At 41.7% G+C, this 13,131-nt stretch overlaps 1 protein-coding gene across 1 annotated transcript in view; it reads left to right on the top strand.

Annotated features, from left to right (window-relative positions):
* The first annotated feature begins 6,452 nt into the window (after positions 1-6,452).
* MOV10L1 (Mov10 like RISC complex RNA helicase 1) overlaps positions 6,453-13,131 on the top strand; it is a 58,374-nt gene continuing 51,695 nt past the window's right edge. Inside the window, exons 1-2 of the mRNA XM_053586548.1 lie at positions 6,453-6,458; positions 6,639-6,801. Coding sequence (XP_053442523.1) covers positions 6,453-6,458; positions 6,639-6,801 — 169 coding nt within the window. The remainder of the gene's footprint in view (positions 6,459-6,638; positions 6,802-13,131) is intronic.

Below are 13,131 nucleotides of genomic sequence, written 5' to 3'. Positions count from 1 at the left end.
GTTCTATTATTAATATAATTTTACATTGTATTCTCAAATTAACCTCTTTTTATTTTATGGGATAGGTATTAATTTTTTTTTCTTTTAAAGATAGAGTCTTACTTTGTCGTCCTTGGTAGAGTGCTGTGGCATCAAAGCTCACAGCAACCTCCAGGTCTTGGGCTTAGGCAATTCTCTTACCTCAGCCTCCCGAGTAGCTGGGACTATAGGTTCCCGCCACAACGCCCAACTATATTTTTGTTGCATTGTGGCTGGGGCCAGGTTCAAACCCACCACCCTCAGTATATGGGGCTGGCACTCTACTCACTGAGCCATAGGCGCTGCCCAGGTATTAATTTTTTTAAATGTATTTTGGAATGTAGCAAACTTATTGACTTCCTAACTACTTTAAAAATGTTTTCTTTTTATGAATTCTCATAAAATATTTATTCAGTTGAAAATATAAAACCAGCTGATGCGGCTTGGCACCTATAGCACAGTGGTTATGGTGCCAGGCACATAACACCCAGGCTGGTGGGTTCTAACTGGGCCTAGGCCAGCTAAACAACAATGACATCTGCAACAAAAAAATACCTGGGTGTCGTGGCGGGCACCTGTAGTCCCAGCTACTTGGGAGGCTGAGGCCAGAGAATCACTTAAGCCCAGGAGTTTGAGGTTGCTGTGAGCTGTGACGCCATTGCACTCTACAGAGGGGGACATAATGAGACTCTGTCTCAAAAAAAAAAAAAAACAGCTGATGCATCTGCGATCCTCCTGTCACATCTGATACATAGTATATGCATATTCCAGAGTGAAATTGCATTATATTACTAAGCAGTGTCAAGACTTTATAAACATGTGAATTTAATAAATGCTCACAGCTCCAACACAGTGCCAACAGTCTGTGTTAAATTTCAGACAAAGAACTTACAGAAAAATTTTCCGAAAGACTAAGTTTATCTGTTTGATTCATTGTTGGAAGTGGTTCAATAATGAGATCAGTAAAAGGGAACAAGTTTCTTCTTCCATGTATGAACTTGTACTTAGGGATAAGTAGGTGTTAAAGATCTCACTAAAAGGCAGAGAGGCAGCCACCTTTTTGAGGGAAGAGAAAGAAGGTTGGGAAGAAATGATGTGACTGAATCTGATCTTTAGGCAGAGGGGAAAGAGCAAAGAGAGTGCTAAGAAAGGAATTAGCTCATTAATATATATCTTAGCCAGAATCCCTCCCTCTCTGCTGGGTCTTTGGTCTTGGAGATTCAAAGAATGAATCCATGGACCATGTGAGTAAGCAGAAGGACAGATTTTATTGACAGATTAGGGAAAGAGGGGAGCAGAAACTCTGGGCCACCAGAAGGGGTACCTGAGCGGGTGGCCTGTGTGGGCCTTCTGTTAGGGTAAAATTCTTGACGTGCATTTATTACAATTACAGTTAGTAAGTGCCATCTTAATGCTTATTATCATTCATAAATTTTAAAAATAATGCCTACATAGAAAAGTAAAAAATACTAATTCTCCAGTTGCTTTGTTCAATACGGTAGCCAAGGGCCCTTATGCAGCTATTTAAATTTATTAAGACAGTAAATACAATTTAAAACTAGTTCCTCAGTTTCACCAGTGGAGATCAAGTTCTAAGTATAGCTAGTGACTGCCCAATTAGGCAGCACAGAGAACATTTCTGTCATTGCACAAAGTCCCATGGGAGGGTCTGGCCCAGTGACTCTGAAGTGAAAGGTAGAACCTCCCAGCTCTCCCCCTGCACTGTCACACCTCTTCTAATGCTTCCCTGGGTTTTCATTTTTAGCTTTTTTGGTAGCTTTTTCTTGAGTTACGTGGACAGTAAGCTTGTATTTTTTCTTCCCATAGCAGCATTAGCAGTTATCGGCCTCCTTTGTCTTAGATGTATAACTGACTTATTACACTGCCCTCCTGGTTATTAAAAATTTTTTATGCTTTTTTTTTTCTATAAAGATCACCTTTGTAACTTCAAATTTCACCATAGTTCTCCCTTTTTGTGTCTTAAAAGATACACTCTAGTTTCAAAATCCTACAAAGGTGATCTGGGACTGAAAACCTGGTTGTCTGAGCTGACGTCATGTAGCTTATACATCGTCCTTCCCCAGCAGGTTCCCTCTTAAGCCTCCTGTCAATCTTAAGACACTTTGTTAATTTAATAATGAAAATTTAAGATGGAGACTGGGTACAGTGGCTTATGCCTGTGATCCTAGTGCTCTGAGAGACTGAGGGAGGGCAAGGTGGAAGGATCCCTTGAGCTCAGGAGTTCCAGACCAGCCTGAGCAAACCAACACCCTACCTCTACCAAAAATAGAAAAACTAGCCAGGCATGGTGGTAGTAGGCACCTGTAGTCCCAGCTGCAGCTGAAGCTGAGACAGAAGGATCATTTGAGCCCGAGTCTTTGAGGTTGCTGTGAGCTATGATGTCATAGCACTCTAGCCTGGGTGACAGAATGAGACTGTCTGAAGAAAAAATTAAAGATGGAAACAGATTCTGAAACCACCTTGATCGCAGAAATGTTAAAATGTAGAAAAACAGGTATCTGGGTATCTAGCACATCCTGGTCCTATTGGTGAGACAGCTCTCCCTTGCTTATTCCCATTTTATAAGGAACGCAGGACCTTTTTGTTATGGTAAAGAGTGTTTTATCTCTACTCACAGTTCTTGTTTTTTGTTTGTTTTATTTTATTTTATTTTTGAGATAGATTCTTAGTTTGTTGCCTTTAATAGACTGCTGTGGCATCATAGCTCACAACAACCTCAAACTCTTGGGCTCAGGCAATTCTCTTGCCTCAGCCTCCCAAGTAGCTGGGACTACAGGCACCTGCCACAACACCCAGCTATTTTTAGAGACAAGGTCTCCAGTCTTGCTTAAGCTGGTCTCAAATTCCTGAGCTCAGGCAATCCACTTGCCTTGGCCTCCCAGAGTGCTGGGATTACAGGCATGAGCCACCTCACCCGGTTTTCATAAACCAATAATAGATTTTTTAAGTATTTTCACAGTATGAAAATGCTTCCTGTTTGGCATAAATTAGAATGTATTCTGAGAGTTTTTTCTTGTGGTAAAATATGCATAACATAAAATTTACCATTTTAATCATACAATTTAGTGGCATTACATACATCCCCATTGTGCAGCCATCACCATGATCTATTCTCAGAACTTTTTCAGCATCTCAGTAGACACTGTACTCATTAGTTACTCACTGTTCTGCTTTGTAAATTTGCCTATTCTAAAATTCCTCCTATTAATGGAATCATATTTGTCCTTTTGTATCTCCCTTATTTTATTCAGTGTTTTCAAGGTTCATCCAAGTAGCATGCATCAAAAATTCATGTGTTTTTTTTTTGTTGTTGTTTGTTTGTTTTAAGAAGGAAAGAAGTTTATTTGCCAGCAAATGAGACTGGCAGAATGTGGGTGAGGTGCATCTACTTTAGGGAGATAAGCAATGGGAGTTCCCTGGAGCTAAAACCAACTCTAGCAGCTGCTGGGGCTATCGCTTGTTCTCTCACCTCAAAAAGAAGTAACTCCTACCTGCAAAGACCCATGGGTTTGACCTGGAGCTGCTCCCCGCCTCTTGTAGTAGTTGTGGGGTACCATTCCTTCTGGGACAGCAGTGGGCCCACTCAGGGGATGTTACTAACTTGCGATGAGAGGAGGCTGGCATACCCCATCTGAAGGTCCATGTCCTCAGTTTGTTCCTTTCTATGGCTAAAGAATAAAACACTGAATGGATATATCTTTTGTTTCTCCATTCATCTGTAGATGAACACTTGAGTTGTTTCTTCCTTTTGACTATGAATGATTTGGCTATGAGCGAGTATCTGTGTGAGCCCCTGTTTCAGTTCTTTGGGATATATACCTAGGAGTAACATTTTCTGGGTCATATGGCAAATCTGCATTTAACTATTTGAAGAATTAGTGAATGTTATTCCACAGTGGCTGTGCATTTTATGTTCCCACCACCAGTGCACGAAGGTTCCAGTTTCTCTATTGTTGCCAACCCTTGCTGTTTTCGTCTGCTCTTTTTGGCAGCCATCCCTAGTGGGCGTAAGGTGGTGTCTCATTGTGGTTCTGATCTGCATTTCCCTGATGAGCATCTTTTCATGTGCTTATTGTCATCCCTGTGTCTTCTTTGGAGAAATATCTATCCAAATCCTTTGCCCATTTTCATATTGGATTGTTGTTGAGTTGTAGGAATTCTTTACATATTCTAGATAGTAATCTCTTATCATATATATATTTGCAAATGCTTTCTCTCATTCAGGCATTTGTATTTTCTCTATAGTATCCTTTGATATACAGAAGTTTAAAATTTTGATGTCGTCTATTTGTCTTGTGAATTGCTTTTCTTTTATTGCCTGTACTTTTAATGTAACATTTGAGAAATCATTGACTAATCTAAGATCATGTAGAGTCCCCCTGTGTTTTCTTTATTCCCACATCCCCCGCAGAGTCTCATTCTATTACCTGGGTAGAGTGCCATCACCTCAGCCTAGCTTGAAGCAACCTCTACTCCTGGGCTTAAGCGATCTGCTCCCTCAGCCTCCTGAGTAGTTGGGGACTACAGGTACCTGCCACAATGCCCAGTAGAGATAGTGTCTTATTCTTGCTCAGGCTGATCTCAAACTCCTGACCTGAAGTGATCCTCTTGCTTTAGCCTCCCAGAGTTACTAGGATTACAGGCATGAGCCACCTTGCCTGTCCCCCCAAGTTTTCTACAAAGAGCTCTATCTATAGTTTTAAAAAATTTGAATCTTAAATCCATTTTGAGTTAATTTTTGTTTTAAATTTGTGTAAATTTTTGGTGTAAGGTCCAACTTAATTCTTTTGTAAATGGATATCCAGTTTTCCCTGTTTTTCTTTAAAAGACTGAGCAGTAGAGAATGTGCAGTCCCTGTGGAGTGGTTCTGGCACCCTCGTCAAAGATCAGCCGGACCAAACATTACTCTGGGGCTCTGCATTCTATCCCAGTGGCCTGTGTGTCTGTCCTTATACCAGTGCCACATGTGGTTGGCAAGTATAGCTTTTAGGAAGTTTTGAAATTAGGAAGTGTAGGACCTTCATTTTGTTATACCTTTTCAAGACTCTTTGGCTATTCAGGTCCCTTGAGATTCCATATGAATTTCAAGATGAGTTTTTCTGTTTATATAGAAATACACTAAAGGGATTTTGATAGAATTTACATTAAATCTGTAGACGCTGAGTAGTATTGTCACCTTTAGTCTTTCAGTTCATGAACATGGATGTCTTTCCATTTGTTTCGGTATTTGTTTCACTCATCAACCGTGTTTAAGTCTTCCATCTTAAGTTGATTCCTAAGTATTCTATTCTTTTTAATGTTGTCAATAGAATGGTTTTATTCTTACAAGTAAATAGAAATAAAACTTTTTTGTGTGTTGACTTTGTTGTATCTCTTACTTTGTGGAATTTTTTTTTTAATTTTTTTTTTTTTTTTTTGTAGAGACAGAGTTTCACTTTATGGCCCTCGGTAGAGTGCTGTGGCGTCACACAGCTCACAGCAACCTCCAACTCCTGGGCTTAAGCGATTCTCTTGCCTCAGCCTCCCGAGTAGCTGGGACTACAGGCGCCTGCCACAAGGCCTGGCTATTTTTTTTTTTTGTTGCAGTTCAGCCGGGGCCGGGTTTAAACCCACCACCCTCAGTATATGGGGCCGGCGCCCTACCGACTGAGCCACAGGCGCCACCCACTTTGTGGAATTTTTTAGTAGCTCTAATTGTTTTTTGTAAATATAGAACTTTTGGAGTTTTCTACAGATAAGATCATGCCATCTGTGTGCAGAGATAATTTTACTACTACTATGACGATTTGGATGCTTTTTTTTTTTCTTGCCTAATTGTTCTTTTTTTTGGTTTTTGGCCGGGGCTGGGTTCGAACCCGCCACCTCCGGCATATGGGACCGGCGCCCTACCCCTTGAGCCACAGGTGCCACCCTGCCTAATTGTTCTTTCAAGAACTTCCAGCACAATGTTGAGTAGAAGAGGTGATAAAGTAGGCCTGGCTTTCAGTCTTTCACATGAGTGTGATGTGAGCTGTGGGCTTTTCACTTGTGACTTTTAACATGTTGAAGGAGTTTCCTTCAATTTCTAGTTTGAGTATTTATATCTTGAAAGGATATTGAATTTTATGAAATTATTTTTCTGTATCAAGTGAGGCATTCATGTAATTTTTCCCCTCATCCTATCAATGTGTGTCATGTTGACTATTTTTCATATACTGAACCATCTTTCTGTCCTGAGACAAACCCACTTAGTCTTGGTGTAGAAGCCTTTTAATATGCTTTGGCATTCAGTTTGTTAATATTTTGTTCAGGATTTTTATATCTATATTCATTGCTGAAGACTCAGTGGTGGTGTCCCCCTGGAATTCATATGATGAAATTCTAACCCCTGTGTGATGTTATTAGGAGGTGAAGCTTCCATAGGTGACTGGGTCATGAGGGTAAAGCCTTTATGAAACATACCCAAGAGAACACCCCCTCACCTGCCCTAGGACCCACCAGCCCCTGGGTCTTGGGATTCCCGGCCGTAAGGTACTAAGACAGGAATGCTGGTCTGTAGTATGCTGTTCTTAAGGTCTTTTATCATGATTTAAAAAGCTGTGTGTCTGTCTGTCTTGCAGGTAGAGGCTGTCTCTGATAGATGGGAAGATGATAGCAGAAGCCACAGTGGGGGACTTTCAGGCTCCAGCCCCCGAGTGCTGATTGGCTGTGTGACTTCCCTGGTGGAAAGTGCAGGCTACATCAGTCAGACCACGTACTTCTCTCTGGAGAGTGTGTGTGAAGGTACACTGGAGGGGGCCTCTGTTTCACATTTAAAAGTTTGTCTTTTAAAAAAATGTTATGGATTAGATTTGAGATGGCTACATACATCTTTGAAAGGATCAAATCTGGGCTTTGTTTGTCAAAGGGATTTTGGACTAGATTGGCTTCTCCAGGAGCTAGCTTCACGTAAAGGCTTTTGAGTGTAGGGTGGGCTTTGGGAGGCAGTCACCATTTTAACTAGTCTCTCATTTGTGTTGTGCTGACTTTGTTGGATGCAGTCACTCATGTCTGGGTGGTGGTTCCTTCCATATAATGACTGAGTCGCTAATGTAACTCAACAGTGTCACACGTATGTATATGTATGAAGTATCTTTTTAAAGTGGTGGCTCACACCTGTAATCTTAGCACTTTGGAAGACTAAGATAGGAAGATCCCTTAAGGCCAGGAGTTGGAGACCAACCTGAGCTAAGCAAGAGACCCCATCTCTACAGGTGTGGTGGTGCACACTTGTAGTCCCAGCAACTCAGGAGGCTGAGGCAGGAGGATCACTTGAGCCCAAGAATTTGAGGTTGCTGTGAGATATGATGACACCACTGCACTCTAGCCCAGTTGACAGAGTGAGACCTGAAAAATAATAAATAATAATGCAAATAAAGTACTTCAAATGTTTTAAAACGTTTAGGTTTAGGGATAGCCTTGTATGTTTCCAAGGGTTTATACCATTTTTAATTGTCTTTGTTTTTAGCTGATCTCAGGTTTTGTTCCTGTTCCTATAGAAATAATCTGTTGATGCCATTTATTGAATTTAATCAACAGCTATTTACTGTGCACTTGCTGCCTGCAGCCGTTGAAGCAGAGAGCTAGACACTCTGCACCAAGGGGAGGCTCAGCTGTTATGTTATGTTATGTTATGTTATGTTATGTTATGTTATATTATGTTATGTTATGTTATGGCAGGAGTTGGGAAAGTTGCCTGGGGCAGTACCTTCCCCAGTGACATCCCCTTGTGCAGCCCTGCAGTCTCATGTTGGTAGATGACTAGGAGAAAGGTTTTATGCCTTCTCAGCATAGTCAGGGCCCTGCAGCCTGTGGGCAGAGAGCTATTGGCTTTACCCACAGGAGCTCTTTTTCTCTTCTTGACCTTGATTGCTAACCCTGGGTCCCAGGGTGAAATTGATTGGTGACACCTGGGATTTTAAAAATATCTGTCCTGTCAGAGAAAGCCTCAGTTCTTGGGAAAGGTGCTTATTATCCAGACCCTTCAACCATGTGGACAGGAAGCCCCTCCTGGGGCCTCACTGGAGGATGTCTTAAGATGGAGAAGACCAGGAACATTTGATGCTGTGGGTACTGATGGAGGCACAGAAGAGGTTTGCCCTGAGGAATGAAGATGGGGCAGGGATCCCAACCTCAGGCCAGGGAATTTCCTGGTACCCAGAAACTCAAGGGGACTAAGGTCACTCTCTCAAGGCTGAGAGAGAATCATGCTCAGATATCATAGCTGCCGTTGATAACAGTCACAAAAACTAATGACCATAGCAAAATAATACTCAGATGAATATATAGTGTGGAAAAAAAAATGGGAATCTAAAACAGAGGTCAGCACACTTCATACGGGGCCAGGCAGTGCAGTCTTTGGCCCAAGAGGTCTCTTCAGAGGTCCTCTCTGGGACAGTGGCATCTGTAGCCAGAAGCAGCCAGAGACATATCTGAATGAGGGGGTGTGGCTGTGTCCCCGTGAAACTTTGTTTATAACCTTTGATCTAAAAGTGAGAAAAGGAAGAATTCTGTTAGTTTTTTAATTTGCTTATGGGAGAGTCAGGAAATGGTATTTTCTTCTTGACATTAATTCAACAAATATCGGAGTGCCTTAATGTGCTGATACTGCTTTGTGGAATTCACATTCTAATGGGAACAAAAACAGTGAGCAGATAAAATAGCTAGATGTCTTCTGCTCTGCAGATACTGTACATGGTTGTGTGGGAGAACTGGGGCAGGTGGCTTGGGGTTCCTTCCTGCATATGAACTCAAGGAAATGCAGCCGAGGGTCACAATCCAGGCAGCAGGAGAGGCTGGGTGAAGCAAGCTGGACTGGCTTGGGTTCCATCCTAAAGATAACCTTCTGAGGTTGCCTTGAGTGAGGTCCAGTTCACTCGGGCAGCAGAGGTGGAGACTTAACTATAGCGTGGGAGGTGAGTGAATGCCTACAATGTTTTGGGGGTACATCTGTGGAGATGGGTGTGCTCAATTATATTTGAACAGGATGATCCCTTTCATCTGGAATCCCTTTCTGTGGTTGGGTTTGCCTTGTGCACTGTGGGGTATTGCACCATGTCCTGTCCCCACCCTCATGTTGTGACAACCTAGGATGTCTGCAGACATTGCCGAATGGCCCGTGGTTGAGTCCCCTGGCTAAAAGTGGGATTTGAACTGTGTATGGTGGTCCCAGTCTCACTTCTCTTCTCCCAGGTAAATGCCAGGTGCAGCAAGGTTGTAATGATGCATGTCCTCATGTAAAAGGCCATAGTGAACAGTGTGGCCACAGTACGCTGCTGAGTCACACCAGATGCTTCTTTATTTTCTAAGTAAACTAGTTTATGCACCCACTTAGAGGATTAAGAGGAAGCCCCAGGTCCCATCCTGAGGCCTTCCCTAGGTCCATGCACCTAGTGCTAGCCTGTCCTGGAGGCTCTGCCCTATGCCAGAGGCCTCTATGGTGCAGCTGCCTGAGGATGTGCTCTCAGGCCCGTAGTGCCTGAGGTCCTCAGGTTGTTATTCTGAAGCCTGTCTGCACCCGCCATGTCCCCGAAGTGCCATCCCAGTTTTCTGAGCCCAGTCTCCAGGCTGGAAACCTAACCTTGCCACACCAGTCTCCACAGCCTCCCCAGGCCCAGCTCGTGCCATGTGGCCCTCAGTGCTCAGGGAAAGCAGCAGCAGAGGTTGGGGGGCAGCAGGGGAGGAGTCTGAGATAGGCATTCCCTACCTGGTGCCCAGTGGAGATTTCTGTCACCCCTCCCCAGGCCACAGCTTTTGTGGACTGACTCCCTTCACAGCTTTAGCCACAGCCAGGATAACCACATAATTGTCCAAACTGGCACACATTCAAGAAGTGAAAGAGATGTTAAAATTAATTAAAATTAGGGCGGCGCCTGTGGCTCAGTCGGTAAGGCGCCAGCCCCATATACCGAGGGCAGCGGGTTCAAACCCGGCCCCAGCTGAACTGCAACCAAAAAATAGCCGGGCGTTGTGGCGGGCGCCTGTAGTTCCAGCTACTCGGGAGGCTGAGGCAAGAGAATCGCTTAAGCCCAGGAGTTGGAGGTTGCTGTGAGCTGTGTGAGGCCCCGGCACTCTACCGAGGGCCATAAAGTGAGACTCTCTCTACAAAAAATAAAAAAAAATAAAATAAAATAAAAATTAATTAAAATTAAAATATTTTGAAATGCTTATACATTGGCTAACATTGATCTTATTAGTAGATCCTTGAAGTAGTAGTGTTAGAAGTTATTTTCTTTATTTTTATTTTTACATATACATGTGTTTATTAGGTTTCCATTTTTTTTGCCTTCACAAAATTAAAAAGGCTTAAAATTTAATAATGATAACAATGTTTGAGATAAGGACTAGAAATAAAAACCTCATAAAGAACGAAGGAACATAAATACATTCAGAAAAGGAATCAAACAATGCTACATCAAAATATTAAGCAGTAATAATAATAATAATGCAAAGAAAGTAACATTCACATTGTCAAATAAGAGTATGTCTATTATATAATGTTCTGAGATTCAGTATGGATCATCAGTTAACTTATTTTTTTAAGTATCAAAAAATAGACAACTAATATTTATAAATAAAAGTAAAAGATAATTTTGAAAAACAGATCAGAAGTTATTTTCAAATCTTTCATTAAAAAAGAAAAATAACTAGGTATATTAAGTCAGTGTTCATATTATCTGGATGTTACATTATTGGTATGTATTAACATATTTTAATTTCTTAGCATCTGAGTGATATTTTTCTGAAAATACATTTTCCAGTGTGATCTTAATTTTATTTTTTCATATAATTGCCTGGAGTCTTCTTCAAAGTTGCATTTTGAGGTTGACAGATTTGAAATTGTAGGCACCTCTAATTGAATCTTTCCCGTGGGCTATATTTTTAATGGAGGAAATACTGATAGGCTCAGCATATTCTGCAAAATATAAGATGTTTAACAATTCTCTTTTTTTCCCCTATGGAAATGTATAACTATTTAAGCCCAAATGATTTCTCAGGTTTTCTTTTTGACTATTCAGAGTACATAACTGTTCAAATTTTTTTTATGAACTAAAATTCATCAAATGAGTCATCTCGATAGTTCGCTTGAATGTTAGGCCTTCTCAGTTTCATTCATCCCATTACAGAAAACCAGTCTACTCAGTGAAAAATAAAGACTTCCTAGAGGATGAGAGATTCTCAAGTCAACAGTCATAGAATTGTAAAATCAATTTGAATATACCAGTCACGCTTCCAGGACCTAGTTTATTTCTCCCATTGCTTTTGTACCTTGTTTACAAGCTGTATTTTCAGTAACTATAATTTGCAGAAGACATCAAGAGCTGAAAAGTTTTGGCTCTACATTTACTAAATGCTTGAAGATTTCAGCTGATTTTGAAAAAGTGTAACTAAAATTTCGAGGTCTAATTAAAAAAAAAAAAAACCCATAGAACCTTCAAGTTGATTTACAAAGTGGTTCTTCAGGTCCAAAGATTTGTGAAGTACAAATTGGGGGAGGGTGCAAAAAGCAGACGTGGCCGCTGACTGCACTGGGGGTGTCTCAACACCAGCTGTGCAGCAGCAGTTCTGCAGCTCAGTTACACATGAGTTGTCACTCAATTGCTGCAGCTTGTATTGCATGGGCTGAACATCTAAGCATGTTTGGTTACACCAAGAATGTTTCTGCTTCATAAGTTTTCTAATATGTAGGGATCTTATTTGTATTATACTTTATTCCATCAAAATCATATTATCACTGTAAAAAAAAATCTCCTGGAGTAGATGTTTAAACTGAATTTATAATAGTGTTCACAATAAGGTCAGATATTTCTCCTTTAATACAATGCTCTAGAATCTTTACTTTGATTCTGATTCTGGTGGGGGAAAAAGAGTTTGTTTGCCTGTTTTTTTCTTCAATTGTTTATAGAACTAGCACACTAACCACTATTGCTCAACTTTTCATACATGCCCAGGAAAAGTTAGAATAAAAAATGATCAAAATTATGTTAAATAATTATGTGATAAATGAAGGCTTGGTTTGTAAACACTGTATAACAATCTCTACAACTGTACCTGTTGCATTGTGGGTTTAGGGCACTGTACCATCTGGGGTCCTCAAACTATGGCCTGCGGGCCACATGAGGCAGTGTGATTGTATTAGTTCCCGTTTTGTTTTTTTTTTAATTCAAAATAAGATATGTGCAGTGTGCATAGGAATTTGTTCATAGTTTTTTTTTTTAAACTATAGTCCGGCCCTCTAACAGTCTGAGGGACAGTGAACTGGCCCCCTGTTTAAAAAGTTTGAGGACCCCTGCAGTGGGTCTGCCTTCTGTTTTCTCACAGTCCTGGGTTGAATGTCTACTGTCAACAGATGTGTGGGCTCAGTTATTGGTTCATAACCAGCTTTCTGGAGAAACTTTACGCTTTTGGTTTTTGAGCTTATTACTTATTATTGCAAAAGGGCGAAATCACTGTTGTCTTATACCTCATCCCATACCAGACCTGTCCAGATGTGGATGTGCCTTCTGTTCTGTCAGGATGGCTCTGTTGCTTCCCGATGCTGGACCTGAGGTTTCCCACCAGCCCAACACCAACTGGCAGCCCCTGTGGCATTTTGTGTCCTACAGACCATGGTTTGGGCCACAGTCTAGCTCTCTGGCATGCCCAGGGGCTGGCTGGGGCACTGGGTGCTTCCCATGCCTGGATTGGGATGCCTGAGTACCTCTGTCATGAGCTCCCTGCATGCGTTCCCAGCAGGGCAGGGGTACAAACACTGTTGGGGAAGGGGGCATAGGCACAGCCACCTGCCTCTTGGATGCGTGTTGATGAAGTTGTCCACTGCATGTGCACTGGCACCTTCCAGAATCTGAAGCCTCTGATGGCAACTCATTTTATTTGGGTGGTTAGTAGTAGTATTTTGGGGGTTGTTTTTAATTGCAAAATGTAGGGAGTATGATGAACAGATGAAGTCTTGAGATGATAGACTGAAACTGGGACTCTCCGTGCTGAGCAGGGCATGAGCAGGGCACCCACCCTTCTTGTTCCTTCTGGATTCCCACACCTTCCCTTGTAGGCTGGGATGGTGAGGCTGTGGAA

This window comes from Nycticebus coucang, chromosome 3 (genome assembly GCF_027406575.1).
Source record: "Nycticebus coucang isolate mNycCou1 chromosome 3, mNycCou1.pri, whole genome shotgun sequence".
Classification (NCBI taxonomy): Eukaryota; Metazoa; Chordata; class Mammalia; order Primates; family Lorisidae; genus Nycticebus; species Nycticebus coucang.
Note: the sequence above shows the minus strand (reverse complement) of the source record. Positions and strands in the feature narration are given on the sequence as shown.